This window comes from Colletotrichum scovillei, assembly GCF_011075155.1.
Source record: "Colletotrichum scovillei strain TJNH1 chromosome Unknown Contig00003, whole genome shotgun sequence".
NCBI classification, from domain to species: Eukaryota; Fungi; Ascomycota; class Sordariomycetes; order Glomerellales; family Glomerellaceae; genus Colletotrichum; species Colletotrichum scovillei.
In genome coordinates, this window is record NW_023336261.1 from 2,358,530 (window position 1) to 2,386,027 (window position 27,498).

Below are 27,498 nucleotides of genomic sequence, written 5' to 3' on the forward strand. Positions count from 1 at the left end.
GGCCATTCTTCAAGATTCACCTAGAGCGAGACCTTTACCATCTCACGTGGTCAAGCAACACACAGATATATAAACCCCCTTTTGCTGTAGTCAATTAGAATCTTCATTCATAAGGCGCTAGAGCCAGAGAGGCTGAGAACCGGACGATCGATGAGACCAAGAATCATCATTTTTCGGTCTCAAAAGAAGGACATATTGCATGAGTTAAAGATCAGCAAGATGGAAAAAAGTCTCAGATTTCAAGTGTATACTCTGTATATGTCTGTATCCTTATATGATTCTATACTAGGAAAAAAAAACACCAACCAAACGCCAGCCCCCGACTTTGAGGCTTTCCCTTTTTTCAAGTCTTTTGTACGATGTGCGTTGTTATTTACAGGCTTTGGATGGAGGGATGGGCAGTACTCTTATTCTTGTTTGCGCCCCCGCCTCGAGAAAGAAATAAGTGTGGCCTTTGTGTTGTGTACCACGGGGCTAACAGGGTTTTGGGATATCTCGAAGAGGATGAGAAATTGGTTCGATGAAGAAAGGGGGTTCAGATAGAAAATAGTCAACGTGAAGGAAGAAGAAGTTGCCGCCTTGCAGTCGAGAGCCCTCTTGAAGCAAGGGTGCCGAATACAAAGCTAAACAACCTTGGAAGAACATTCCCTTTTCCCCTTGCGTTTACTGCGTCTTCCCAGCAGCCGCCGCGCGCTTCGCAGCCTCCTTGGCCCTCTTCTCCTTGGTCGCAATCTGCGCCTCGGCGCCAATGGCGCTAAAAACGAGGGAGACGCCGGCCCACTGCATGCTCGTGAGGCTGTGGCCGAAGGCGAAGACGGAGAGGGCCATGGTGACCATCTTGCGGGTGACTGTGACGGTGACGAGGAGGACCGAGGAGAAGGTGGAGAGGGTGTAGACTAGAAAAGACCCGCAGTGTTAGTAGGGCTGCTGTTTCTCGGGTATCACGAGGAAAATGGAACAACACATACAGATAAAGACCTGGCCGACTGCGCCGCACGCCGCGAAGCCGAGGACATCCCACCACACGGCGGGGTACCGCGCCATGAAACCCAGCGCGGCCGTCAGCTCGCCTGCGCTGCCGGCGACGTCCATGCCGAGATACTCGCCGAGACCGGTGTGGACGAGCCAGGGGCTGAGCACGAGGTAGCCCAGCGTGACGGCCGTGCTCATGAGGTTGTTGGCGCACATCATCTGCGGGCCGGTGTACCCCTTGAAGGTGCTAAAGATGTAGTCCTGGGTGCTGTTGGTGAGGCCGTCAAACAGCAGGTTGATGCTGAGGAGAAGCATGCCCCAGGGCATGTTGGCGTCCGGGTTGACGACGGACTTCTTCTTCTTGCTGCCCGAGTGCAAGGTAAAGACGGCGACGCCGGCCGTGACGCCCGCGACGACGAGGTACTTGTACAGCGGGTAGCGCTTGCCAAAGAGCGTCGTGTGGAGGAGCATGACGGGCACAAGCTTGCAGGACTTTGCGAGCAAAAAGGTGATGTAGTCAATGTGCGCCAGGGAGGCATAGCCAAAGGGCGAGGCGAGGGAGGAGGTGACGGCGACGAGGGCGAGAGGCATGACGATGCCGCGCGAGGGGAAGACGGGCGGAAGGGAGGCGGCGTTGCGGGAGGAGAACCACAGGTAGAGGAGGCCCGTCGTCGCGGCGAAGAGGGACTGGATTGTGTTGAGGAAGACGGGGTACTTGAAGACTTCGGGCTTGGACGTTGGGCCGTAGGGCGTCGTCGTGAGCTTCTCTTGGAGGTAGGCCCACGTCAGACTGCGCGAGATATATTGTCAGCAATGCGCCGGGCGAAGAGGTATTCGGAGAGGGCACGGGATTAGGGGAGTCAAAAAAGGGCCCAGGACGTACAAGGAGGCGTAGATACCGCCGACAGCAATCAGGATTTGGAGGGCGCCGGCCTCCTTTGCCTCAACAACCGCCGACGCAGGTGTAGCGACAACCTTGCCGTTGGCCTCCTTCGTAGCCACAGAAGTCGCGGCGCCATTGCTGTTGCTGGGCGTCCGCTTGAGTGTGTCCGCTTTGCTGAAGTATTCGGACGATGTCTGTCGACGGATAGGGGTGGCCTGCTTCGAGCGCGCCATTGCGTCTCTATGTTTCTTTCTCTTGTGAATCGATTGGTGTGTCGTGTTGCAAAAGACTGGTGTCGAAAGACGGGGAAAGAAAGCTCGAGTATGGATGCGCGACTCAATGCCCGTTGATCGTGGACTGTGGGCGCGCGCAGCTAAAGGGGTGGAGAAACGAAACGCTGCAAGGGAGCAACAACGACTGGGTACAAGGCTTCTAACAATGCAAGCTTGAAAGGAAAAAGATATTTGTTGAAGAGAACGAAAGTGCTGCGATACCTCGAGCTTAAGCAGCAGCAAGATAGACACCCGAGATGGAGATGTGGACACGGAGACAAGCGAATGCAGACAGTAAACGTCAAAGGAGCAGCTGGGCAAATGACAGGTTGGCTTCATCCCAAAATAAAAATAAGGTGGACAGCTTACCCGTTGCATCTTACCCCCCCAGGTGCCCCCCGAACCACACAACCCACGCACACCACGCTGCACCCTTTCCGCCCAAGCCTCTTCAGGGTCCCTCCCCTCCACTGCTTGCTTGCCGCCACCCTAACCTTATCAGGAATCAGCCCAGCCCGGTGTCTCCTCTCCGGATCGGCATTGCAAACACTTATCCCCAAAACCCCGCTTGACATTGGCCAATCACATCATGATCGCAAATTCATCCTGGAAGCAATTCGACACCTTCCAACCGTCCTTCTCAGCCTATGCTTACTTGTAGAGCGATGGTCTTTGGGAAATGACCAGCTACGTTTGTGGGTACCCCATATGATAGAGACAAGAACGCCATGGATTCTGTCGCTTCGCCTATGCCATTTCCAGTGATTGGACATGAGAGGAGTGAATGCCATCATCTCCAGTAGACCATCCTTCCGACTACGTTCACGACAGGTTTTCAAGACGCATCAATGACAACGAGACAAGAATTTTATGAGCGGCCTTGCTCAAACGTGTTAATTCGCCTAGCTATGGGTCGGATGTACTATCTAGAATCCCCCTGGCATCGGAAGTCAATACCAAGAGCGTAAAGAGTTCCATAGCCCAAAAAGCGGCTGCAAAACACAGGCCACTGAGGATATTACTATCTAGAATCCCCCTGGCATCGGAAGTCAATACCAAGAGCGTAAAGAGTTCCATAGCCCAAAAAGCGGCTGCAAAACACAGGCCACTGAGGATATCTTCGGTCCAGTGAGAAATCGTGGCGGGTTGGGGATGGGTAAACAGGGTCGGGTGTAGAGTTGCTGGCCGATTTTCATTACTAATGTTTTTGAAGCAAGCAACTCTGCTTCAAAGAGGTATCCGCATGAGGTAATCATAAGTCGTGCCGTATGTTCGGTTTGGAAAGGCTGAATACAATCCCTGTCCGTAGACCTAGGGACCTCTGATGCCTGCCCAAACGTAGACCGGAGGACCATCCTCCCAAAAAGCAACTCGAAGCGTTCGTGAAAACGGAAAGTGAAAGTTGTCGTGGTCCCATCCCGGCGACCATACTTGTGCGCGTCTGGGGATCCTTGGCCCAGATATTTGAAAGTCAAAAGAAAACAAAGCAACTGAGAAAAGCGTTTTGTCGCGTCCCAGAGATGATGTGCTGAAGTAAGACACTCCTCATCTCAAATATTGAGCCTTGCGGCCATTGTCTGCAAGTACCGGCTCCTGAGGCCGGATGACGAACTGAAAAGGGACGATTCTGAAAACGCTTTTTTTACTCGGGAGAGTTGGCCGTCTGGCGGCGCATCTTCTCCGCCTCAAGGTTCTCGTAGAGCAGGAAAAGGGCAGACTCGTTAGCCTTGGCGGTACCCATGATGGTGAACATGCGTTCGCCGCTCTCGTCGTGGGGAGCCTGGACAGATTAGTTATCTTGAGCATGGAGTTTTGTGATCAAGAGGTGTCATACCTTTGCGATAGAGATGCGGGCACCAGAGGTCTTGCGAATCTCGGAGATCTTGCTTCCAGCGCGGCCAATGATGCAACCGACCATATCAGCAGGGATGCTGATGTTCTGAGTCTGGAGCTCCTCGCCATTCTCGTCGTGGGTGGGAGGGCCTCGGGAAGCAGCATCAGAATCGGAACGACGGCCGTAAGGACGACCACCACTGCCACCACTGCCGCCGTTGTTGGTAGTAGTGCTGAAGTCGGCACCGTTTCCAGTGCGCATGACGCGGGGGGCAGAGTACTCCGAGGCGCGACCGCCACCGGAAGAGTAGCTGTTTGAAGTGCCGCTGATGGTGGAGGTTGTGCCCGGCTGAGTGCGAACGACCGGGTTGTAGAGGACGGTACCAGTGCCTCTCTGCCAATCGTCGACGAGACACTTGCAGATTTCCCAAATCGCACCCTTGATGCCCTCGGGCGTGCCTTGGACCTCAACGATGCGCTCAGTGGACTGGGGCAGCATCTCCTTCTGGGCGACCATGCGAACGCCCGACACATCCTGGATGTGCTTAATCTTGAGACCTTGGCGACCGATGATGGTACCCATCTGGTTGTGGGAAATCAAGAGCTTGATGGCTGAGATTGCAATGTCAGCGATTTCTTCCTTGCGCACCACATGAGGTAGACTTACGATGGGTGCCAGTGTTGGAGACAACACCTCCCATGCCCATGGCGGGAGCGCCCTCGAGGAGAGCGCGCGCGACAATCGCATAGGCCTCAGAAATGGCCTGGCAGCCACCGGTGATGGTGAGAACACGATCGTGAACGCCCTGGACGACCTTGCTGACACCGGCCTTGACGCCAGTCTCGTCGCGAAGCTCGGCGACATTCTTGCCAGCCTTTCCAATAATGACACCGGCCTCCTTGGAGGAAACGATGGCTCTCAAAGTGAGCTGAGAGCCGGCGTACTCCTCGTCGGTGCGGGGCGCGGGCTCTCCGTCAGGGCCAAGACGGGTCTCGCCATCATCAAGCTTCAACTGGTCGAGGGAGCCGACGAGGTCGTTGCCGTTGGCAGCAATGTTATCCTGAGTAGCGGACATTTTGAGCGATTCGAAAAGTGCTGGGGCAATTGATTCGAAAAGGGATTCTAAACAAAAAAGCGCAATTAGTACAATAATCCAACAAATAACCCAAAAATGGGTGGAAAAGGAAGTGGTGTAGTGGAAGGAAAGAGTGAGAGGCAAGGGAGAGTAAGAGTCCAGATTTTGTAGAAGTTGTGGTTTTCCAGATAGTCCCACGCAAGTACGACACTTCCCCACCCGAGGACGCGTGAAGGTGAACAGGTGAATCGACACTATCTCCCAAACCGTGGCCGTGGCACGTAATTTTGGTAGTCGGGATTTTTTTTACCATATAGAGCGTGACGATTTTCAGGGTCAGCTATGCCTGACCATAACCCGTCCTGATGTGGTGGACGGATTGACGCCAGGAGCTCTTGCACGTTCAAAGTGGGGGTAATGATGGCGCGGGGTGGTAGTTTTGTGTGCTGTAACTTACTGTAGTATTTTCCTGAACTTTTAATCAGGAAGGTACTGGCTGCAAGTGAATGCGCTGACGTAGAAGCGTGAAACTTGTAGAAATTCAGCTGTCAAGCAATAAAGCAGGACGTTAGCGAATTGAAGCCGTAAAGCGGAAGCTTCGGTTTGTAGAGGTTGGTATGTTGGAGTGCGTTGGTGCAGCTCGTTTGCGGTGACGGATGTGTAGTTGCGTAGTGGGTGGCGGGGAGGATGAGGTGGTGGATTGAAGTGGGTGGTGGATCGGGAAAGTTGAGAGATGGAGGGGTAGAGGAGTAGATGGGAGAGAGGTAGAGGCGCTCGGGTGTGGGCGAGAGGTTGAGAGTGGGAGTGGAAGAGTTGAAGAGGCGGTCGTGAGAGGATTTGTTTTGGAAGAGTTGGTGAGGTGAAGAGGTGGAAGAGGTGAAGAGTTGGGGGCCGGGAGAGAGAAGTGAGGTCGGTCGTGGAGAAGTGAGGTGAAGGAAAAGAAGAGTGGGAGTGGAAAATGGGAGGAGAAAAAGTCGGTAGGTAAATGTGAGTGTGTGAGAGCGATGGGAGGGAAGGTGCGCCTCAGTATTTTTTTTCAAACTCCTTCTTTTCTGGATGGGCTGGGAAAAGCAAAGGTAGAAGGTACTTACGATAATGTGAGTTGGAGTAGCAAGACAGGTGTACCCGGTCTGGCTATTGAAGGTGTCTGGTGCTGGTGGTTGTGTAAGGTACCTGGGCTGTGGTCGGGTGTAATGGAAGCTGTGGTGCAAGAGGTACCTTGCTGATACTTGAGTGGAAGTCGGTGGTCCAGAATAGGTCGCGTAAGGGAAGGTAAGGTACCTAGGTAGGTGTGCTGGGGAAAGAATTGGGGGAGCTCGTCGCTGGAAGATGGAAGGGACTGATCTGTGAGGGGCTTGAGTGGGCAGGAAGACCGGGTAGGTACGACAGTGAATAGAGGAAAGCGCATCCAGACCTCAACGCTGACTACCCGTGGCCCCACCCTGCAACAATTGATCACGTGTACCTCATCGGCGGAAGTTGGCCGTAGCAATACATGTCGCAACGCTAGGGCCATCGTCACAGCAAGTATCCTGTCCCTCCTGCACATGCTTCCCGAGTGGTATCTTGCCTGTACATCTTGAGGTATGGAAGGTGAGGTAGGTAGGTACTTCACCTTGGACGGGACCCCTCCACGCCACATGGAGCTTACCTAGCACTTGGGCTCCTTCCTTTCGAGGGGCACTCACTCATGGAACCTTCAAGTTTCCGTCCGGGCGGGCTTCAAGAAGCTGGAAACACCCACCCACCTCCACTTCATTGCCATTTCCCGTCTTCCCTGGTACCTACTCACGGATGCGACTTTGGACATGCGGCAAGATCAGGTGTGAGGTAACGACGGAAGATGGAGCAGACGAGACACCAAGCAACCAACTGCCTCGCATCCAAGCTCTGTCCTCTCCAAAACCCCTCGACTGTCTCAATCTTTCGCCTAGGTATCGGCCGCCGTCACAGGCACGCCATACTCACAAGGACGGCGATGCCCCCTTCAGCAAAGGGCCTCAATAAACCTATCCATCTATCTCTTCATCTGTCTCTCACACCACTTACACCTCATCAATGGTGGGGTGCAAACTTTGGCTCGGGGCCCTCGTTCAGGCGGCCTCTTGAAGTACATGTCAGTAGTACTCTCACGCAGTATTGTAGTTCTCCCTCGGACTGATCCCCGCCAGGGCACACGACAGGGAAGAAGCATTCCCGACCGTCTCGAATCGTCTTCCATTCCAGGGTTGAATCTTTCAACGTAATGCGCATTGCTAGCCTACCTGGGATCTGGTGCCAGTGGTGCCTGACCCAGCCGCATCGGACCTTTCGCTGGCGAGCTTTCAGATCGAACAAGTGTCCAATCCAACTTGGCATATGTTGCCCAACTTGCGACACGCGACATGCGACCAAACGGCTCTTGTGGTCGTCATCCGTCTCACTCGGATCGCAATCGCAGTCTGCACCTCAGTGACAGATAAGTTCCTCAGAGCTGTCGCAGGCTCGAGTCGCTGCGCATCAAGCGTCCCAAGCTCCAGGAGCTGACCAATTCCCCAAAACCCTCCTTGGCTCCTCCAGCATGGTACGGCAACGCCCCGATCAATAAGGGAACTTTGCTGCTCCACCCGTCACCACGCTGCGGCGCTGCAGTGTGCGTCAACGGTGATCCAGCGCGGGCACAAACGACTTTGGTTGCTTGGCTCCCCGCCATCTTTTCCTTATTTACACGCCGAGCGAGCGGCCGGCTAGTGCGGCCGACACTTTAGCGAAACGGCACCGACAGATCCAGCCTCCCACTCGTCCCGGGTCTCAGAACGCCGTCCATCTGTCAAAATCGCATGTCAGGAATCCCATTGGGGTTTGCACCTGCGCCGCATTGACTCAGCTCATACAACAGTACATGGCACCCAGCGCCCGTATATCTGTCAAGTTTCTCAACTTTCCTGCGACAGACACAGAGCTCCCTATCTGGTGTAACTCGAAGCCACACACTTTACTGCGCGGACTGCACGGAAAAAGCAATCACGCCCTGCTATTCGTTCAATGCCAGCCTCCCCGCTAACCGGTCACCATACGATGCCGTTGCCGACATTTGACTAGTGTCCGGCCATCCGTCGCTGCTGAGACCCTAGCTCTCAGAGCCGCGATGCCAATGGACAGTCTCTGAAGACTTTGCACCTCCAGCACTCCGGATTGGCCGACCGAGGCAGCTCAACAGCGGGGTAGATCGTACCGTCGACAAATCCAAGAGCAGCCCTCCCGTGCCATTCACTAAACATGACTGCATTGTACCTCTTCCTTGCTCCTTCATAAGCTACAGCTCAGGCCGAGCTACCTTGCCTAGGTAAAAGCAGCAGGTATGCACAGTCGGAGCCGCTATAGAATTTCGGTCAGGACCCTATCCCGCAGCTCCTCACCTGGCCTTCCTCCGAGGATTGTTCCACTGCCGCAGAGATAAGTCAAGCCGATTTTACGCATTTTCAGTTCGAGATGTCACTGTGCCAGAAGGCCTCGCCAGTCAAGCCTTACCTGTAGAATTGTTGAGTTGTCAATCTAGATGCCCTTGATATTTGGAAAAAGACCTTGGCCGGCCAATCCATGTAAATGAAGCACTCGAGGTATCATGTATGTGCAGTGCAATTATATACAAGATGCGAGGTAAATCGCATCATCCGCCCACTACGACAACCTCTCCCCTCTCTGTCTCCCTTCACCTCTGCCGCAGCTGCTTCTCGTGCTCAACCCAAAAGTTCTTGCAGGCCCTGTGACCCCAATGCTCAACCCACCACTCCCCAAAGCTGTCCTCGACCTCATGGTCCACCTTGCTCACCCGCTCGTCGCGCTTCAGCCCGCAGATGACGCACGGCTTGGGCGCAGTGGGCACCACCTTGGCCGTCGAGACGGGAATCGTCTCGTTGAGCTCGGGCACGCGGAGCTGGTCCCGCGGGTTCTTCGCGCCGGCGGTGGAGTTGGCCGCCGCGACGACGGATCGGAGCCTGCCGACGTGCTCCCTCCACACGCCCACCACGTCCGCCGCCTCGCGGTCCTCGCGCGCCGATTGCGCTTTGTCCACGCCCGCGAGCTTCATGCCCTTTGCGCCGGCCGCGGAGATGGCCATGCCCTGGGACAAGAACTTGTCGCGGTGCCAGCGGAGCTTGCGGCCTGCGATGACGCGGGCGGCGACGGTGGCGAGGAGGAGGTAGCCGCGGAGGAAGATCACCGTGCTCGGGTCTTCGAGGATGCGTTTCCGGATGGGTGCCGCTAGCTGAGACGTGGGTTTGAATAGTGACGAGTTTGCGAGGTCGAGTAGCTGCGGGAAGATGGAGAGGATGACGGAGGGAGGAGGAATGTTGATGGGCGGCGGGGCATCGTCGGGGATATCTGAGCTTGTTATAGGTGATGCTTCTTTCTTGGTTTTAGGGGCTGCTTTCTTGGCGGTGCTAGTGGTGCTGGATTTAGGAGCTGGAGCTGGAGTGGACGACTTGACGCCGTCGACCGCGTCCCAATCCCAGCTCTCCGGGGGCCTGGAAGAATCAATCGCAGAGGGCTCGTCGTCGGGGAAATCCTCAAAGTCTGGCCACTCGTCCTCCTCCTGCGTCTTTTGAAGATTGGTGGTAGCAGAAGGCTTCTTAGCGGCGGAAGGCTTCGTGAGCGAGGTCTGTCCGAAAGCCGGCCAGGCTGTGACGGGCGTAGGCGACTCGGGCTTCTCGTCCTTCTTTTCCTCCTTCTTGAAGTCGCCATAAGTGGGTGTGGTGAGACCGAGCCCTGGAAAAGGGTTACGTTCCTGGAAGGAGGGCGACTTGGGAGCCTGAGGGTACGGCGATGTGGGCGCGTTGAGATTCAAGGAAGAGAGCTGAGGTCTCTTTTGTGGAGGCTGCGAGACTGGGGTGAAGTCGTCGTCGAGAGAGAGAAGGTCCATGGATGGTGGTTGTTGTTTGGCGGGCTGCGGCGGTGGCTGTTGTTGGGTCGGCGGCCTTGAATCCAGGGTCGGGCTCATGTTCGCGCCTGGGAAGGGAGTCTGAACAGTCTCGAAGTCACCAAATTCATCATCGTCATCGTCATCGTTGTCTCCTTGAAGCTCGAACTCTTCAGCATCAAAGAGGATGTTAGGATCCGACTGTTTAGCTGGCTTCGGGCTCGACTTCTTCTGAGTCCCATACATTTGACTGGAGAATCCAGGGCTCGGCTGCGGCTTGGCCGAGGACGCCTGAGATGAGAACCCTGGGCTAATTGCCGGTTTGGTGTTGGCAGTCTGCCACGATAATCCGGGACTAGGTTGTCGGTTTGTCTGCTGCCATGAAGGTCCTGAACTAGCCCCGGGTTGCTGGTTCGGCGACGGGAGGCCAGGACTGGGTATGGGAGACAGGCCCGAGCCATAGGGCATGTCGACGACATTGACGAGGTTGTTGGTCATGAGATCAAACGTCGAGGCGCGCGCGATACGGTTCCTAGGCGGCGGTGATGACCTCGCCTTGTTCGTCTGCGGGGGCAGCACGAAAGAGCGCTGAGTGGGTGTAGGTTCCGCAACCTCAAAGTCACCCCATCCGTCATCGTCCTCGGCGTTCTGCAGATTCTGCTTCGGCTGCTGGTTTGAGGTCGACGAGGAGGTGAAGCCCGATGAAAAAGCACCGAAATCACCCCATCCACCGCTGCTGCTACTGCCACCGCCGGCAGTACTACTTGGTTGCTGCGGCTCCAAACTAGGCCATGGTACGGTTTGCTGAGTCGGAGCGGGTGCCGCCGCGGGCTTGCTGCTGACACTGTTGCTGTTGCTAGTAAAGGAGGCAAAGTCAAAGAGGTCCGTCGACGATGCCGTTACTTGCTGCGGGCGTTGCGGTTGTAACTGGCCTTGTTGGCCCCCCGGTTGGTTTTGTTGTGACGGAGGGCTCTGATAAAAGCTGTCGAGGTCCAAGAGATCGGCACTCATTGCGTCGGCTTGGTCACCTCTGGATACACATGCTTTCTGACCCAAGTTGATGATGGGATCGTGTCCTCACAGGACTTGAGAGCCGAGGATGAGAAGGGGAAAAGAAGACGTTGATGTTGAGCGGGTGACGATGAAGGAGACAAAGGAGGTTTATCCGTATGCGTAGATTGGGACGGGATAGGTGACCTCTAAGGACCAGGTTAATCAAATAGGGGATCGCCCGCTCGGCAAGAGGCACCGGTCAATGGGGCTGAGAGGCCAAGGGAGGTTCCACGGGGCCGGGATCGACTGGGCGGATGATTTGAGCTGAACTTCTGAAGTGCGGGATTGGGGGGAACATCAGAGGGCGACAGGGCCCAAAAGGCTCGGGTACTTCCTTGCAGAGCGCCACAGCCACAGCTGCCACTACCAGATCCTTAGCCAAGACTTGACCAAGACATGCACGGCGAGTCCGTTCCTTGGACCAGCCAGCCCTACAGCACGGAATGCTCTTGTTACAGAGTATGGAGAATACCTAACTCCTTCTTTCATATCAACTTATAAACCGTCATAAAGTAGTGTCCGCAGGTGATTTGGTTGACATGGAATCGATTTCTATTCTTCAGACTTCGTTGTTGGCTGTAATGCACTCAATGTGCCAACTCTTCTTATGATGGTTCTGCACTAGAGAAAATGTGTGTTTATATATGTGTTTTAGTCAATTCTAAGCTGGTCTTTGAATTATAATTGGCAGTTGATTCAAATAATAAGAAGATTGACACGAAAGCTCAAGATCAGCAGGCGACACTGTTTTGATGGTCCCCTGGCTTTTGGGTGGCGCTGTCAAAGGTCGGCACGGAGCTTAGACCACACCGATTACGTGGGGGTCTGGCGCAGAAAACTCCAACTGAGCTCCTAAAATTTCGAGGCCAGGGGTTGAGAGTGTCTGTCGGTCCTTCATCAACAAGCTTCAGGCCCAGCGTCGACTCCTTTGCGATCGCCCACAATGTCGTCGCGAATGCTGGCATCGCTGTGCCCCAAGTGTCATTTGACATTGCGACCGCAGTCTTTCCCGCGCTTAACGACTTCGCCATGGTATACACAAAGCGCCGGCTTCCGCTCAGCCACCAAGGGGAAGCCATCACGCATGGTCCTTTCAGACGATGTTGCACGACCCCGAAACCGAGATGCCAGACCGCCACGACGACAAGTTGAAGGACCTTTTGGTGGTATGAACCAGACCTTTGCGAGAGTACCCGAAAAGCGCACGATACGTCCACCCAACGCGAGGGAATCGAGGGACGGGAGAGGCTCTTCAAACAGGTACAACAGAGGCGATTCCCAGACTTCTTCCGATCCGAGAAAGGCTTTGAAGATGCAACGGTCTCTGGCGGGGGTCTCATACGGAAAGAGAAATGTTTTGAAAGACAAAATGCAAGAATACGAATCATTCGACCAATTCAACCTCCTACCCATAATGAAGGACGGCATCAAGGACGACCTTCTGCGAGGAATGGTGGAAATCAAGCCAACGCCCATCCAGAGGCTTGCTATTCCAGCCATGCTGGGACAGGCTAGCGCCTTCAAAGTCCGAGGCGAGAAGAGGCAAGACTTTCTACTTGCTGCCGAGACTGGTTCTGGCAAGACGTTGGCGTACATGCTGCCGGCCGTCAACGCCATGAAGATCGCCGAGGAAGCCAACCCTGAGATCCAGTCCTTCATGAAGCGCTTCCAGGAGGAGAAGGAAAGAGAACAGAAGGCCAACAAGGGCCCCAAGTCCAAGAAGATGTCTGCATTCGATGAGCCTCACCCGACCATGGCTAGACCTCGCATCATCGTGCTGGTCCCTTCTGCAGAGCTCGTGGAACAGGTTGGAAAGGTGGCCAAAACCCTGTCGCATGCTGTCAAGTTCAAGGCAGAGATTCTCTCTGCAAATCTCAAGGCTCTGACGATCCAGCGCAATCTGTACTCGCCGCGTGGTGTCGACATGGTTGTCACGACGCCTCACCTGCTAGCCTCGATCGCCGAGTCCGATCCCAATGTCCTCTCTCAAGTCACCCATCTCATTGTCGACGAGGCGGACTCGCTCTTTGACCGAAGCTTTGCCCCCGTTACCACGACCATCATCGATAGGGCGATGCCGTCCTTGAAGCAATTTATACTCTGCTCAGCAACAATACCCAAACGGCTGGACAATTATCTCGCCAACAACTTCCCCAATATGACGAGAATCACAACGCCGAACCTTCATGCTATCCCAAGAAGAGTTCAACTCGGTGTCATTGACGTTGTCAAGGACCCTTACCGCAACAACAAGAACCTGGCCTGCGCTGATGCCATCTACACTATTGGTCGAGAAGCCTCCAAGCACGAGGGCCCGATCCAAGGTGAAATCGACGTCCGCCGGATTATGGTGTTTGTCAACGAACGCGAGAAGACAACGGAGGTTGCTGAATACCTTCAATCCAAGGGCATCGACGCTATTGCGTTGAACCGGGACGCAGCCGAGAGCCGCCAGTCCGAAATGCTGAAAGCCTTCACTTCCTCAGAACCCCTGCGCGCAGTATCATCGCCAGAGGCCCCCGTGCCAGGCAAACGGTCGCTGCCCAACACCAAGGTCATTGTTGCCACCGACTTGGCCTCTAGAGGTATTGACACGTTGGCTGTCCGCCACGTTATTCTTTACGACGTCCCGCACACTACCATCGACTTTATCCATCGCTTAGGAAGAGCGGGTCGCATGGGACGACGTGGAAGAGGCATTGTGCTTGTTGGCAAGGATGACAAGAAGGACGTCGTTGCCGAGGTTAAGGAGAGCATGTTCATGGGTCAGGCACTTATCTAGTGACCACTCAGGATACGGACAAAGAGAAACAATGTACAACAATCATGTAAAACACCTTGTATATGACTAAAAAAAAATAGATAGAGTCGAGGGAAAGGGATGGGATGATGCACAGATACCTGGGATACATTCGGCTCAGGAGACATGATGGCGAAGAGCGAGGTCTCAGCTCCCTAATGAAACATTTTCTACCAACCAATAGACCAAGCGATTACTAGCAACACGTCCTTTCGATAAACTTCAGACAACGTCATGCATAATGAACTGTGAGTCTGTGACAGCTTGTTGACAGTTTCTCCAAGTCAAATTGTGGCTAGTGGTGTGGCGCTAGCTCTCTGCTTTCAATTTGGGAGTGGGTCGCGAGCTGGGCCCTGCAAGGTTGGAGTTCGCGACGCGTCCGGCCTGCAGGCGTTTCCCTTCCCACACCACATCAAAATATCACAGACCCTCCCCCGTCTTATCACTATAGGTCGCAGCCTGACGCCCCGGTCAGATATTCGTACCACAATTCTTCACGACACCTTTACATAGTATTGAATAGCTGTCACCCAAGGCATTCTGCAGTTTCCATTAACATCGAGTGCCCGCCATGCCACGACCTAAACGAGCGCGTCGCGCACCAACCCAGCCAGTCGCAGCTGTGCCCGCCGCGCCTGAAGCAAGATCGAGCCCCGCGCCCGCGTCAGGCAGCGATATCTACAGCCACAGCGATCGCGAACATTCTGTCATTAGGAAGGAGCTTGCAGAGGAGGACACATCTCTTTTCAAAGAAGGTCCGTCTACGCGTCTAAGCAGGAGTTCCAGCTTGCGCCAGAGGCAGGTGCCAGACAAGGCGGGTCATGCGTTGGACGACAATGTGAGCAAGCTGGAGGATGCAGTCGAAACGGTGGCTTCCAAGACAAAGACATCTAGCGAACAGCAAAAGTCGGATTCGTCGGTCGAAGTGGGACGGAAGACACGCGCAACGCCAGTTCAGCAGCGCAGGGACACGACGGGGTTGGATTTGGACGACGAGATGTTTACGGGACTTGACACGACTCTCGGCGATGACGACGATGATGCCGCTGCGCCTCCAAGTGCGCCGCGATCCGAAACCTCAAATTTCAGTGTGAGCCACTTTAGACGGAGGGGTCGCGCGCCGAGTATCAGTATCAACAAGGACGATGCGCCCATTAGACCAAGCAGTCGTGGAGTCGGGGGCACACCTAGTATCAGCTCGACCTTCAACATTGGTCTGTTTAAACGCCGCCAGCGAGAACCAAGTATTCTGGGGACGGCGCAGAAGGAGCGCGCACAGAGGCCGATTGAGGTATCGTCCGGATCCGAGTCCGATGATGAGGATGGTGAAGATTTTGAGCCCGAGGCCGAGTCGACGCCTCTTCAGAATCGCCGCAGAACGCAGCCTGCTCCCGCAACTGAGCTCGAGTCAGAGTCGCAGCAGGTTCTGGCGCCGGATTCTCAACCCGCCGAAAAAGACGCTGAGCCAACAAGCGCCAGCTCACGGAAGCGGAAGAGCATAGAGAGCCACGAGGACACCGAGCGTCCGGGGAAGGCGTCAAGGACTGAATCCGAGCCCGCGCCTGAGTTGGATGACGATGACGACAGCGATTCAGAGCTCTCCGAGCTGCCTTCTCCTGTTCTGACTCCCACGAGACCTTCTGCGTTCCCGCGGCCAGTTACTCCGAATCAAGAAGACATCATGGCACCTCCTGAGAGCAGTGATTCGGAAGATAATAACGAGGCGTGGCCCGACATTCGTACACTTGCAAAACAGCGCCGCCGCCAAGCGCCTACCACACCAACGCGAGATGGCAACATCTCCGATGCTTCCTCGCCGCCTTCGCTGACCCACTCGCCCAACTTCCCAGCAACAAGGAATAAGTCCAAGCAGAAGAAGCAGGCCAAGGCGCCCAAGGTTACGACGGCGGATTTGACAGGCATGCTGCCGCGCAGACGCTCCAAGAAGAATCGGGACCCTTATAGCGTGGGTGGCTCTGAGGATGAGGAGGCACGCAACTCCGACGCGTCTCAGGATGACGACGAGCTCTCATACGCGGATACGAGGACTCGCTCACGGCGGGCGAAGACAACACCTCTCAACCGTAGCACGGCAAATAGGCCACCATCCCGTGGTGGCCGCGCCACTGCGGCGGCAGGGAAGGCGAAAACAGCGGCACCTAGCACTCGTGCGTCAACACGCACTTACAGCCGCAGACTCTCGGACAAGGAGAATGAGGGCGAGGGCGAAGTTGGGGGTGAAGCAGAGGCAGAGGCGGAGACTGGAGCGGAACCCGAAGCGGGATTCGAGGGTGACAGCTTTGCCCCGATTCGGGACGACGTTCTCGAGAGCCAGGAGAGCAGCGACCCAACGCGCAGTGCCGACGAGCTGAAGAAGGCAACGCGCAAATTTAGGGAAGTTGACCGCTGGCAGCTCGAATTTGAAGAAATGACGGAGGGATCATCGCCCAACCGAGATGCACGGTAGAAAGAGAGAGGAGGGCAAGATTGTCTTTGATACTGACGGATTACTGGCTTGGTGAACAAAATGGAGGGCACGGTGTTTATGAGGGACAGGGTGGGAGTTTTTTGCGCGAATTCTATGTTCATGAAGCCGTCAAATACCTGTACGGACTGGGTTGGGAGGGCTTCCTCCGCGGTTTAGCTGATGTTGAGCTCTAGCGTATACGCTGCGTTGTTACCATGCCTTGTTGACAGTATGTCGTCGATGCGGTTCATAATTCACGGCTCGCCAAGAGAGACTGCAGTCAAGTGACACAAACGGAGCTTAATTCACTTTCTTCACAAGAAGTGGTCATTTGATTTTCTCGAGGCAAATGTGATATACCTACAATGTCGTGAAACTTTTCCCTGGTTCGTCCGAAACGCCTTTCGTTAACCCATAACGCCAGCCATCCCCCTTGCGAGGAGGAATATTCCAGTGAAGCAATACGCGAGGGACTGAGAAGTCTGTGTTCATTTCTTGAGGAATACACTCTGTACCGTCTGCTCCACAGTCGGCAGCAGGTTGTAGAGCAGGTTCGGGTCACGCAGCGCGATGACAATGTCATCTGGCAACCTGCCCTCCATGAAGAGTGACTTTACGGGGTTGTTCGTTAGCATTGCAGGTTCCAAGTCGAGGAGATTGCATAGCATGGCCTCTAACATAACAGAGAGAACAAGAAAGAAGGAGGAATAGGGAAGAAAAAGAAACTCACCCGCTTGACGCTGTCAAAGCTATCCTCCTTGGCCGTGTACTCCCGAATGACCTCGTCCGTCTCAAAGTCGACGTACACCCTCGTGTCCCGTATCCGCACGATGACATTGTCGAGGCGCATGAAGAGCCTGCACAGCAGCAGCATGCGCTTCTCGTGCACGCGGACTTTCACGCTGACAATCGAGATGCCGTTGTCGTCGAGCTCGCTCTCGAAGAGCACCACGTCGTCGAAGAAGAGGATCGGGTCGCGGCGCTTGAGGAGCTCGAGGGGGATCATCCTCGTCGTCGTCTCCTCGAGCTTGTTCTTGTTCTCCTGCGCTTCCTGCTGCTGCGCACCCGCCGCGCTCCCTGTCGGCTCCTCCAGCGTCCCCCGGTACTCGGTCGAGTAGGACCAGTCGTACGGCTTCACGACCTCCTTTATGCCCGCGCTCGTCTTCTCGCGCGAGGAGGACCAGTCGCGCGCGTAGGCGACCTGCAGCATCTTCTTGTCCGTCTTGTCGACGGCGTCGAGCGCGTCGTAGGCGTTGAAGGTGATGGACCAGCCCGTCGGCACGTGGGACACGGAGACGAGGTTGTCGCCAAAGATCATTTCGGGGACGGGGATGCCGAGGGAGGCCGTCATGTCGTCGATGGGGCCGGCTTTGGAGATGGGGAGCTTGCGGGAGGCGACGCGGAAGTTGCGCTGGGTGTGGGTTGTCGTTGCGGCGGCGAGGGCGGAGGGGGTTGGGAAGGGTTCGTTCGGGTTGGTTATGTGGTTCATCTTGGGCGACTTGTTTCTCTTCTTATCCTTTTCTGTTGTTGAGTGTGTTCAGTTTGGAAGGAGGCTTGAGGAGTTCGCGCGCAGGCGGGTGTTGGTAGTGCGGATGAACGAAGAACTTCGCGGGAGGTTGAGGGTTGGAGGTGGTGCAGCTCGGATCGGAGGTAAAGTTGCTGGCTTGCAGTTGGAGCTCTAGTACAGTTGGGGGAGGAGAGAGGTGGTGATGGTGGGGTTGGCGGGGAACACCAAGGAGTCTCGGGACCCGGATCCCTGCTTGTCTCGGTGAGGGTGAGGGGCCAGACGTCACTCGTTGCTCACCGACTTACACCGAGGCCGATTCAATATAAATCGACTTATTCAAAAATACAAAAGAGTTCACCCCCCCGGTGCCGACTGGGGGCTACATCTCTTGGTGCTCATGCTGGGATTCGAACCCGGGTACTCGCTAAGCCTGTCGTCGAGTAGGCTGGTTGGTGTAGAAATTGATTGTTGACCATGAACCATTCCACCACCCACGCCACAGTTTGACCTGACCCCCGACCTAGAGGGCGCCTGCTGTGCTGGTGACGGGAATGGAGTTGAGGGGGTATATGAGGCCTTCTCATGATCGGATGAGATCCGGGTACGTATCTCCACTATCTATGGACGCGAGCAACCCTTGGAGCTTTTGGCCAAGCTGTACCACCTTTACCGTGAACCTTCCCATGAGTCAACGCCCGGCGGGATACCCAAGACCTAGATGTAGTTTCCTTGGTAGTTTCAGTGAATGTATGATATGTTCTATACGTTGGATAGAAATCCAAGGCGGAATTTGAGAAAGGAGACCTCACCTGTTTTGCCGATATCCCTCGTTAGCCCGAATTACAACAACAAATGTGAAATCCAGAATGTTTCATTGACCGATAAGCCATCAAGATTTCTTTCCGCAGTCATTCAGTCGAGAAATACAAAGCTGTTCCGATGGTTTCTCCGTTTCGAGTCTCCTAATCTCAAACAGTCGTTCTCAACCTTTGAGACCCAGGCTGGTAAATAGTATGAGACCAACGAGGGAAGCACGGGTAACTGTTGGATGAAAACCATCCGGGTATGTAGCAGTATGCGTCACTGTGGGAGTACCTCATTACTAGATTCGGCATTCTAGTCTATCATCCTGGGATGTAGGGACCAACCATCCTTGGGAAATGCTAGTCCTTCACCATTGCTGGTGTAGTAGCCTCAAGCTCAAATTGTACCCAGCATTTCGCAAGTATTCATTCCTGTCTGCCGCAACCTTGACGATAATGGTGGCTTTCTCATGTCATTGAGCGCAGATGGAATGTATGGATGAATGTGGGGGAAAAATTGGCATCGACTGGCAATAATGCTCACTTTTGTTAAAACAACTGATGGTGAGAAATCTTGGCTTTCAAGTTCAATCCTCGGAAATCATGTATTCGGGAAATTGGGCACTGGAACGCAATAGTGAAAGTGGACTCTATTCACTTGGATAAGTAATCGGCGACGAATGACAACAAGCCAGACAATAAGCAGATCTTGCAGGCATGAAAGGTATCAGACCCCCTCAGGGGATCATAGGGTCTGGCTGCCAAGCAATGAGCGCTGCCGACATTGAACAATACTGCTCTCCGATGGAGATAGACTTGTATGTCGCAAATTTATCCATCGCCGAAAGGACCAACAGGTCATTGCGTGAGCTCTAATGAGCCACCGAAAAAAGGTGTCTGATGAATCCCAGCTAATGAACTATAGCTGTAACTCATGGGTTCCTCCGATAGATCAACCGAGTGTCATATCAAGCGTCAAGATGCCTTCCCTAGCCACCATAATTTTCGTTGATCTTTCATCTTTCTCATATTCACGACCGATACTACACAAGGTAAACAACAGTAGCTGTACCGACAACCAATAAGTTGAGGACTTCCAAACATGGCCCACTCTCAACAGCAACATTGGGGTCGACCTCAAGCTGGTCGACCTCAAGCTCCTCGACCGCGGTTCAATAGCCTCGGCGTACGTCGCAGCACTGCCTCGACCACGAAGGTTGCTACTACGGCCAAGTCATCCGACAACCGTCTCACTCCTTTGGAAACGTTCCGAGCAATGATCGAGGAGTTAGGACCCAATGACGAGATGCACGCCCTGTGCGACAGATGCGGACGAGTCCTCAAAGTTCTGGTACCAAAAGAATGGATTGGAAGACTAGAAAGAGACAAAGATCGATATCCCCTTCCTTCAAGCCTTACACCTCGATCCTGGGAAGCGTATCTGGGGGATACTCATCTCCGTATCTCTTCACAGGTTTGCCCTGGTAACGTAAATGGGACCTGCCTCACCAAGCGCACTCAAGATGATACAAAGACCTGGGCAGAACTCAAAGCGTTGCCGGGAACATCACCTGAAGTAGATCAGGAATGGCTTCAACTTGACCTTCCGCCAGCTGTGGGATACCTGGCGGCTCCAGACTGGCAAGAAAAACTCCAATCCGCAGTGACCGATGCTTCCAGAAATGATCCCCCAGAGTCCAAGTTGAGCAAGTCCTGGCTCAATTACCTCTACTGGCGATGCGCCTGGCTTTTCTTCTCTCTGCGCAAAGGGGGCCTGCGGCACGAGAACGCCAAACTTGAGAGAATGTGGGGTCAAGTCGATGTGGACATATTGCTCTTGGGATACGGCGTGCTCGAAAAGGCAGACCTGGAGGCTCTATACTGTACAAGTTATTCAACTCTCGCAGGCTTGATATCTTGTAAGTGGTTATACGGGTCAGCCCTACTCAACATGTTTCTTGGGATCAGACGCGATATCGGAAAAGAACAGTTCAACCAGCTCAAGAGGGCTGTCCAGCGAGCTGATACGGCCATGGGGAAATACCTGTTGGCCTGCGTCAACATCAACGTCATGGAGTGGAACGCCCGACGGCGCGCTGCTTTCACTGCGTACATGCAAGTCGAGGAGCACTTGCACCATTACGCTAGTCCTTCGCAACTGAGAGAATTCCTCAAATTACGGCAGTCGCCGCCTCCGCCTTCGGCCGAGTTGTTGAAGGAATCCTTGGCTGAGAAGGGGGCACAAGAGCGGACTATGCTTACCAGAGCCTCGAGACACACTGAGCTCGATGAGGGCGGCAACAGATCGGATTGGGTTCGGAATCGAGCCCAGCTAGCCAGGCCGGTCCCCAATCGATGGCCCGTGTGGGAACCTGCTAGAATTGACAGGCTTCGTGCTCGTTAGATGCGACACTGAGAGCTTGAAGATGCAACACTCAGACGACGCCAGCCACAGCTGATATGTCTTGAGTCGAAGCGGGACGTACATATGTATAGAAAAATGTTTGAAGGATATCGTTTTGGAGGACCACTTCATATAGAGGCGGTCTAGATTTACACGAGGTGGGAATTACTCAGGCAAGAAGGTCCAGCTACCTATGGTTACTGGACTACACAGGTAGCCAGTTGTAGTTGACCTGTATTAATTGCGCACAATCTCTTCTTTATAGTCAAGTTGCTTTCCTCCGGCATTCCGACATCACCCACATGTAGTCAATTCTGCTCCTATGTCCAGAGCTGATCTATAACCAACAGCTACCATGGGTGAAGGAAATTTTGGTTTTCAAACTCCATTCGTAGGGCATGTTGTTGGTGCGTCTGCTCATCGCCGGCCTCTCGAAAACAACACGGCTCAATCTAGTCGGCCGAGAGCCACGTGCACGGTGTCAAACATGAATGAAAGAAGCGAGGCAATCGAAAAGACACGGTCTAGCCAACACGGATCTTGGAAAATGTGACTATGTCAGACCAAGCTGACAGCGGCTAGCAAAGTTGAGGCTGCCGGTCGCCCAGGAAGTGGGAAGTGGGGGAGAGATCTGAAAGAGCGGGGCGGGTCGCTGCCCTGGCGCCGGCGCCGTCGTTCCCCTGGCAACCATCCTCACCCCCGTTGTTTAGCTTCCCACACCTAGCTCGTCCATCGTTACCCGAGAACCTTTCTTAATAACCTGACAACCAACTTCAGGTTCCTTGATTCAAAAACCCTCCAGTGCACTCTTTCTAACCAACAGGGAACATCCGACCTGCTACATCTCCATCCACCATCACATAGCAAGATGGCGACTCGGACGCTGGAATCGCGCTTTGAGCGCATGTCGGTAAACGACGAGAACGAGCCTGTCGATGGCGGCAAGCTCTACTCCAAGACTCAGGTTGGTCTCGTCGACACATGTGTACTTGCCGTGCCATATCATGGCTGACGATTGTCCCGTAGACTTTGGTGAAGACATCACAGCTCTCCCAGAGCTCGAGCAGACCGAACCTCATCAAGGTCGCCCTCCAGTCCCAGAGCACCAACGCCGTCGCCTCGGTAACGCTGCCGTCACAAAACGCACAACGACAGGCCAAGAACCCGGCATCGCCCGCAAGAAAACCCCTGCCGTCCAGCTCCTCGAGAACGTCCGACGAGGTTGTCGAGATCGAGCGCAAGTCTGGCGTCTCCATCGTCATCGAGCCCTCATTGCCCAAGGTCTTCCACCTCGGCATGTTTGAGATTGGCCGGCCCCTGGGCAAGGGTAAGTTCGGCCGCGTGTACCTCGCGAGGGAGCGCACGAGCGGCTTCATCTGCGCCCTCAAGGTCCTGCACAAGAACGAACTCCAACAGGGCCGCGTCGAGAAGCAGGTCCGCCGCGAGATCGAGATCCAGAGCAACCTGCGCCACCCCAACATCCTCCAGCTGTACGGCCACTTCCACGACAGCAAGCGCGTCTTCCTCATCCTCGAGTTCGCCGGCAAGGGCGAGCTGTACAAGCACCTGCGTAAGGAGAGCAGGTTCCCCGAGTGGAAGTCGGCGCAGTACATTGCCCAGATGGCCTCGGCGCTGCGCTACCTGCACCGCAAGCACGTCATTCACCGTGACATCAAGCCCGAGAACATCCTCATGGGCATCCATGGCGAGATCAAGATTTCCGATTTCGGCTGGAGCGTCCACGCCCCCAACAACCGCCGCAACACCATGTGCGGTACCCTCGACTACCTGCCCCCAGAAATGATCAAGCCCGGAAGCTCGGACAACTACTACAACGAGAAGGTTGATCTCTGGAGTTTGGGTGTCTTGACGTATGAATTTCTCGTTGGCGAGGCACCGTTTGAGGACACGCCCGTGATGACGCAGCGGAGGATAGCTCGGGCTGACATGACGGTTCCGTCCTTTGTCAGTCCCGAGGCCAAGGACTTGATCAAGAAGGTGAGGCGGCATTTATCCAAATTTATGATTCACAAAAACGAATGCTAACATTATCCCTAGTTGCTTGTTCTCGACCCCGAGAAGAGAATACCCCTGGAGCAGGTCCAGACCCACCCGTGGATCGTCAAGCACTGTGTGAAGGGCGAGAGAGCCGCCAACCGTGAGAAGAGCTCCTAATTAATGACCCTTATGATTCATGCATACATACCATCAAGGCATAACGGCCCTTGTAGGATTACCGGCGTTTTCTTCTTCTTTGCGGTATTCAGGCGGGCTCTGATCTACAGCTTGGGGTTTTTCGGAGTGGGAAAGGTGTTTCCAATTGCATGTACGGGAGTTGGTGTTCTTAATGTCCATCGTTTTCAGAGTATCAAGAAACCCAAAGAAGCATAGTCATCATCCAAACATTTTGCTATATTTCCCGGTGTTGCCTTCCGTGAGAGTAGGAAGAAATGGTACATCAGTAAAGGGGGTATTGTTTACACGCTCGTTTTGTGAACGAGCCCAATCCTGTCGTCATCGTCCGTCACCTGTAGACCTCGTCAAAGGGCCGCGTATCGCTGAAGCAGGACTCCCAGACCTGGTTCACCACCTTCGTCGCCTGCACATCATCCTTGCACCTGGGTCGGTTGAGGACGGACTGTATCGCGCGCTTCCGCACGCAGTCCTGGAACTGCTGGGACAGGCTCCAGTTGCCTCTTGTAAATGCCTCTCTTGTCCATCTGCACTCGCCGCTGAGCATTGATGCTCGGATCTGCCGCCCCGTCAGTTCAGTTTCTCCCCTTCTCTCCGCCTGTGCTCGGGATCAGCCGGCGCCGGAACGCAGGAACCCTTACCTCTGTACACGCCGCATGCTTCAAATCCAGATCACCCATCCAATCCACCTTCCACCGCAGGTGATCCCACGCGTGCACCATCTCGTGCGAGAGCGTGTCCTCCAAGTGCTTCCGGTCTCTGACCTCGTTGGCGCAGATCATGATGCCGTGGGCGGGGCTGAAGCCGCCCGACTGGCGGTGGACCTCGCCGTCCTCGGTCAGGCGCGCGGGGCACCGGCGGCACTGGATGTTGGACGCGTCGAGGGTGCCGTTGAGGCCGGCGATCTTTTCGTTGAGGAAGCGCACGGTCGGGGAGAAGGCGAGGAGCCAGTCGCGGTGCTCCTCGCAGCGCTTGCAGTCGCGCTCCTCGTTGGCGCGGTACCGTGCCTCGCGGTAGTGGAAGGCGCCTTCGGCTGTCATGCGGCCCGTGAGGATGTTGAAGTAGTTCATCCACCACTTTGTCTGCGGGTCGAAGCCGGTGCGGGCGGGGTCGTTGGTGAGCTCGCGCGGTGGTTGTTTCTGCTGCTGTTGTTGCGCGGGTGGTGATGATGTTGCTGGAGAAGGGGTCGCTGTCGAGGAGGCTGAGGGGCCCAGTGCCGCCGCTTGTTTATCGTCGAGAATTGTCATTTTGGGCGTCGTGTGGGTGAGGAATCAATTGTGCTTCGAGATTTGTCGCTGATTATGGGCGTTTACAACATGAGGATCGGGTGGTGGTTGGCCAAGCATGGAGGTCGTTGCTGGAAGATCGGGAATTTTTGGCCGTTATCGATAAGCCCTTCGATGTGATGGTGGTACTTGGCCAGAGGTACTACTTCATTGATACCTACAACGCAGAGACAATTGTTGCACTCCCTCGTCCCATCATTCCTTGCGATTCAAAAGAGCGCAACATTCCTCCTATGTCATCTCAAAGCTTGTACCTTCTTTGAAGATTTTCATTCAACGATCTCACAAATGACTTTGAGTCAACTACTTGCTACCTGATCCTTTCGAACCATAAATCCGATGTCCTAGCATCTTGCCGGACGTTGTAACGGGCAGACGGCAGATCTACCGAGGGCGCGCCCTGTCCACTCAGTATGCAACGCAACGTGGAAATGACATGACCGGCGATTCAGCTCCTTCTCTCAACCGAGACATAATGGGAATATCACGGGTCGTTTTTAGTAGGCAGGGATAATGGCAACAATGGGCCGGGCCATCAAGACCAACGGTGAAGATGCCCGGTGCACTACGGCATCCACCCCGGATTTTAGGGTCAGAACATCGCCCAATCACAGGCGTCTTTGACAGCCCAACTCCCGGGGCGTTCTCCCGCCTTTCCTCTACACCGGACGATCCCGATGTCGGGCCAGTTTTTTTTACACTTCCACGCCGGCTCAGTCATAGGTTCAGCGGAAGAAAAAAAAGGTACACGCAACCGACGAGTCAAAAGACAACGAAAGGGCGCGGTAAACCGACCAGGGGCCTTGCACACATCACCACATCAGAACCAGGCGGATCCTTTTTTGCGTCCCACAATTAACCAACTCGAAGCAACGGTGCTGGGCTCTGACTCTGGCAATGGCGGAAGCGGGTGGTCCTACGTGTAAGAAAGGGATCCAGTTATTTTTTCTCCCCTCCTACGTAATGCGTCTGGTGCCATTTGTTTGGGCGTCTTCTTGCGTTGATCGTGGCTGTCCCATTCTTGACACTACTTTATTTATACTTATTAGTTGATGTCGTTATCTCTCATTTTGGGTCACGGGCCGGATGACCTTGTGAGATTTGTTTGACTGACTTGAGATACCACCATCTGCAGACATGAAGCACCGCGAGGGCCGGAAACCTCTGACGGTGGTGCTGAAACTTGGTGAGTCTTTCAAAAGTGCTGTATCCTTCAATGATCCAAGTGCTAACTCATCGCACAGGCACCAGCTCTATCGTGGATGAGAAGACACATCAGCCCTTGCTCTCCATCCTGAGTCTTATTGTTGAGACGGCCGTGAAGTTGAGGAAAGATGGCCATAGGGTGGTCATTGTCTCATCTGGCGCCATCGGTGTCGGTCTTCTTCGGATGGAAATGGACAGAAGGCCCAAGCACTTGTCAACACTACAGGTATATTTCCAGACCTCCGGCCCTCGATCTCTGGAGTTGCTCAAGCTTAACAACACTCGCAGGCGTTAGCGGCTATCGGCCAATGTAGACTCATCAGCCTATGGGACGATCTGTTCGGCCACTTCAGACAGCCCGTCGCACAGATTCTGCTCACCAGGAACGACATTGCAGATGTAGGTCAAGATCAGAAACAGACAACTACCGTAGGCAAGCTGCTGACACACATTTGCAGCGGACACGGTACCTCAATGCCCAAAACACATTCAACGAGCTGCTCGATATGGGTGTCATCCCCATCGTCAACGAGAACGACACGCTAGCCGTATCAGAAATCAAGTTTGGCGATAACGACACCCTCTCCGCCATCGCCGCGGGTATGGTCCACGCAGACATGCTGTTCCTCATGACGGACGTAGACTGCCTCTACGACAAGAACCCCAGAACGCACCCCGACGCCCAGGCGATCGAGGTGGTTGAGGACATTTCAAGTATCCAAGCAGACGGTAAGCAAGCGGATGACCATTTCCCTCCCAACCCTCCAAGTAGTGGGAAAGGGAGTGCTTCAGTCTCACCTAAGCTAACCCGACCTTTTTCCCAACTCCAGTCTCAACAGCAGGCTCCGCCCTCGGCACCGGTGGCATGATGACCAAGATCGTCGCCGCAAGGCTAGCAACCCAAGCAGGCGTGACAACCGTCATCACCCGCTCCTCCAACCCGGGCAACATCGTCAAGATCGTCCGCTACGTCCAAGCCCAGCAAAAGTACACCTCCTCCTCTTCCTCACCGCACCTGGGCGCCGCCCCAGACGGCGAGGACCCCGATAACCACCACGACGGTCACGACCACACCGAAGACCCGTTAGCGCAGTCGACGGCCTCCCTCCACATTGACGAAGCCGTCGAGAAGCCTCCGCTGCACACCCGCTTCCTCCCCTCCGCAGACCCCATCCGCGACCGCCACTTCTGGCTCATCCACGGCCTGAAACCCCACGGCACGCTCTACATCGACGCGGGAGCCCACAGCGCCCTCCTCCGCAAAGCAGGCCTCCTCCCCGCGGGCGTCCTCGACGTCGAGGGCAACTTCGCGCAGCAGGAGGCCGTCCGCCTCGTCGTCGTGGACCGCCTCCACGCGGCTAGCACCACCGGGAAGCTGTGGGGCGGCACGCCCGTCGAGGTCGGCCGCGCGCTCGTCAACTACGCCGCGCCGGAGATCATGCGCATCAAGGGACACCAGAGCTCCGATATTGGCGGCCTGCTGGGGTACGCTGACAGCGAGTACGTGGCGGAGAGGCAGCACATTCGCATCTTTGATCGGGAGAGTCGGCCGGTGACGCCGAGTATTGAAAAGATCAAGGAGCAGGTTGTCGAAGAGGTAATTTCAGGTATCACGGGTTATGAGCAGAAGACATAGACAAAATAGTGTTCTTAGTAGACGCTCCGTTACGATCTACTTTTCTCTGTACAAGAGCTATGTCACCATCCCACGCAACGCCCCCCAAAACGCCATAATCGAAGAACCCGCTCCCGGAATCAAAACGCTTGCAATTTTTGATGGTGTATGAGATATCCCCATCCAGTAACGAAAGCTTTGTAAAATACGCATGCCTGATGAATATTCGCA

At 54.7% G+C, this 27,498-nt stretch overlaps 9 protein-coding genes across 9 annotated transcripts; 4 read left to right on the plus strand and 5 right to left on the minus strand.

The window, feature by feature from the left end:
- Window positions 1–263: 263 nt before the first annotated feature.
- HER10_EVM0004189 (UAA transporter) lies at window positions 264–2,498 on the minus strand. Its single transcript, XM_035473841.1, has 3 exons — window positions 1,856–2,498; window positions 969–1,762; window positions 264–896 (listed from the first exon to the last, which is right to left on the minus strand). Exons 1-3 carry the CDS (start codon window positions 2,464–2,466, stop codon window positions 664–666), a joined length of 1,638 nt encoding a protein of 545 aa, XP_035335913.1. The 5' UTR covers window positions 2,467–2,498; the 3' UTR covers window positions 264–663.
- Window positions 2,499–3,769: 1,271 nt separating this feature from the next.
- HER10_EVM0001530 (KH domain-containing protein) lies at window positions 3,770–5,036 on the minus strand (the record flags this gene model as incomplete). Its single annotated transcript, XM_035471275.1, has 3 exons — window positions 3,770–3,907; window positions 3,962–4,572; window positions 4,628–5,036. The coding sequence occupies 3 exons, from the start codon at window positions 5,034–5,036 to the stop codon at window positions 3,770–3,772; spliced, it is 1,158 nt and encodes a 385-aa protein (XP_035335659.1).
- A 3,595-nt stretch (window positions 5,037–8,631) lies between these two features.
- Window positions 8,632–11,126, minus strand: HER10_EVM0011746 (uncharacterized protein). Its single transcript, XM_035481169.1, has one exon. It carries the CDS (start codon window positions 10,942–10,944, stop codon window positions 8,728–8,730), a length of 2,217 nt encoding a protein of 738 aa, XP_035336609.1. The 5' UTR covers window positions 10,945–11,126; the 3' UTR covers window positions 8,632–8,727.
- A 747-nt stretch (window positions 11,127–11,873) lies between these two features.
- On the plus strand, window positions 11,874–13,930 carry HER10_EVM0010305 (DEAD/DEAH box helicase). The gene has a single exon (XM_035479769.1). The coding sequence runs from the start codon at window positions 11,930–11,932 to the stop codon at window positions 13,766–13,768; it is 1,839 nt and encodes a 612-aa protein (XP_035336470.1). The 5' UTR covers window positions 11,874–11,929; the 3' UTR covers window positions 13,769–13,930.
- A 271-nt stretch (window positions 13,931–14,201) lies between these two features.
- HER10_EVM0011203 (uncharacterized protein) lies at window positions 14,202–16,315 on the plus strand. The gene has a single exon (XM_035480640.1). The coding sequence runs from the start codon at window positions 14,358–14,360 to the stop codon at window positions 16,251–16,253; it is 1,896 nt and encodes a 631-aa protein (XP_035336554.1). The 5' UTR covers window positions 14,202–14,357; the 3' UTR covers window positions 16,254–16,315.
- A 375-nt stretch (window positions 16,316–16,690) lies between these two features.
- On the minus strand, window positions 16,691–17,915 carry HER10_EVM0002595 (uncharacterized protein). Its single transcript, XM_035472301.1, has 2 exons — window positions 16,984–17,915; window positions 16,691–16,864 (listed from the first exon to the last, which is right to left on the minus strand). Exons 1-2 carry the CDS (start codon window positions 17,740–17,742, stop codon window positions 16,742–16,744), a joined length of 882 nt encoding a protein of 293 aa, XP_035335762.1. The 5' UTR covers window positions 17,743–17,915; the 3' UTR covers window positions 16,691–16,741.
- Window positions 17,916–21,776: 3,861 nt separating this feature from the next.
- Window positions 21,777–23,142, plus strand: HER10_EVM0011763 (uncharacterized protein; the record flags this gene model as incomplete). Its single annotated transcript, XM_035481184.1, has 3 exons — window positions 21,777–21,931; window positions 21,994–22,965; window positions 23,026–23,142. Exons 1-3 carry the CDS (start codon window positions 21,836–21,838, stop codon window positions 23,140–23,142), a joined length of 1,185 nt encoding a protein of 394 aa, XP_035336610.1. The 5' UTR covers window positions 21,777–21,835.
- Window positions 23,143–23,433: 291 nt separating this feature from the next.
- HER10_EVM0011395 (peptidase M76 family protein) lies at window positions 23,434–24,466 on the minus strand. Its single transcript, XM_035480828.1, has 2 exons — window positions 23,802–24,466; window positions 23,434–23,719 (listed from the first exon to the last, which is right to left on the minus strand). The coding sequence occupies exons 1-2, from the start codon at window positions 24,405–24,407 to the stop codon at window positions 23,492–23,494; spliced, it is 834 nt and encodes a 277-aa protein (XP_035336572.1). The 5' UTR covers window positions 24,408–24,466; the 3' UTR covers window positions 23,434–23,491.
- Window positions 24,467–25,343: 877 nt separating this feature from the next.
- On the plus strand, window positions 25,344–27,288 carry HER10_EVM0002501 (glutamate 5-kinase; the record flags this gene model as incomplete). The annotated part of the gene is made up of 6 exons (XM_035472208.1): window positions 25,344–25,368; window positions 25,582–25,632; window positions 25,691–25,878; window positions 25,941–26,051; window positions 26,111–26,381; window positions 26,483–27,288. The coding sequence occupies 6 exons, from the start codon at window positions 25,344–25,346 to the stop codon at window positions 27,286–27,288; spliced, it is 1,452 nt and encodes a 483-aa protein (XP_035335754.1).
- Between the last annotated feature and the right edge of the window lie 210 nt (window positions 27,289–27,498).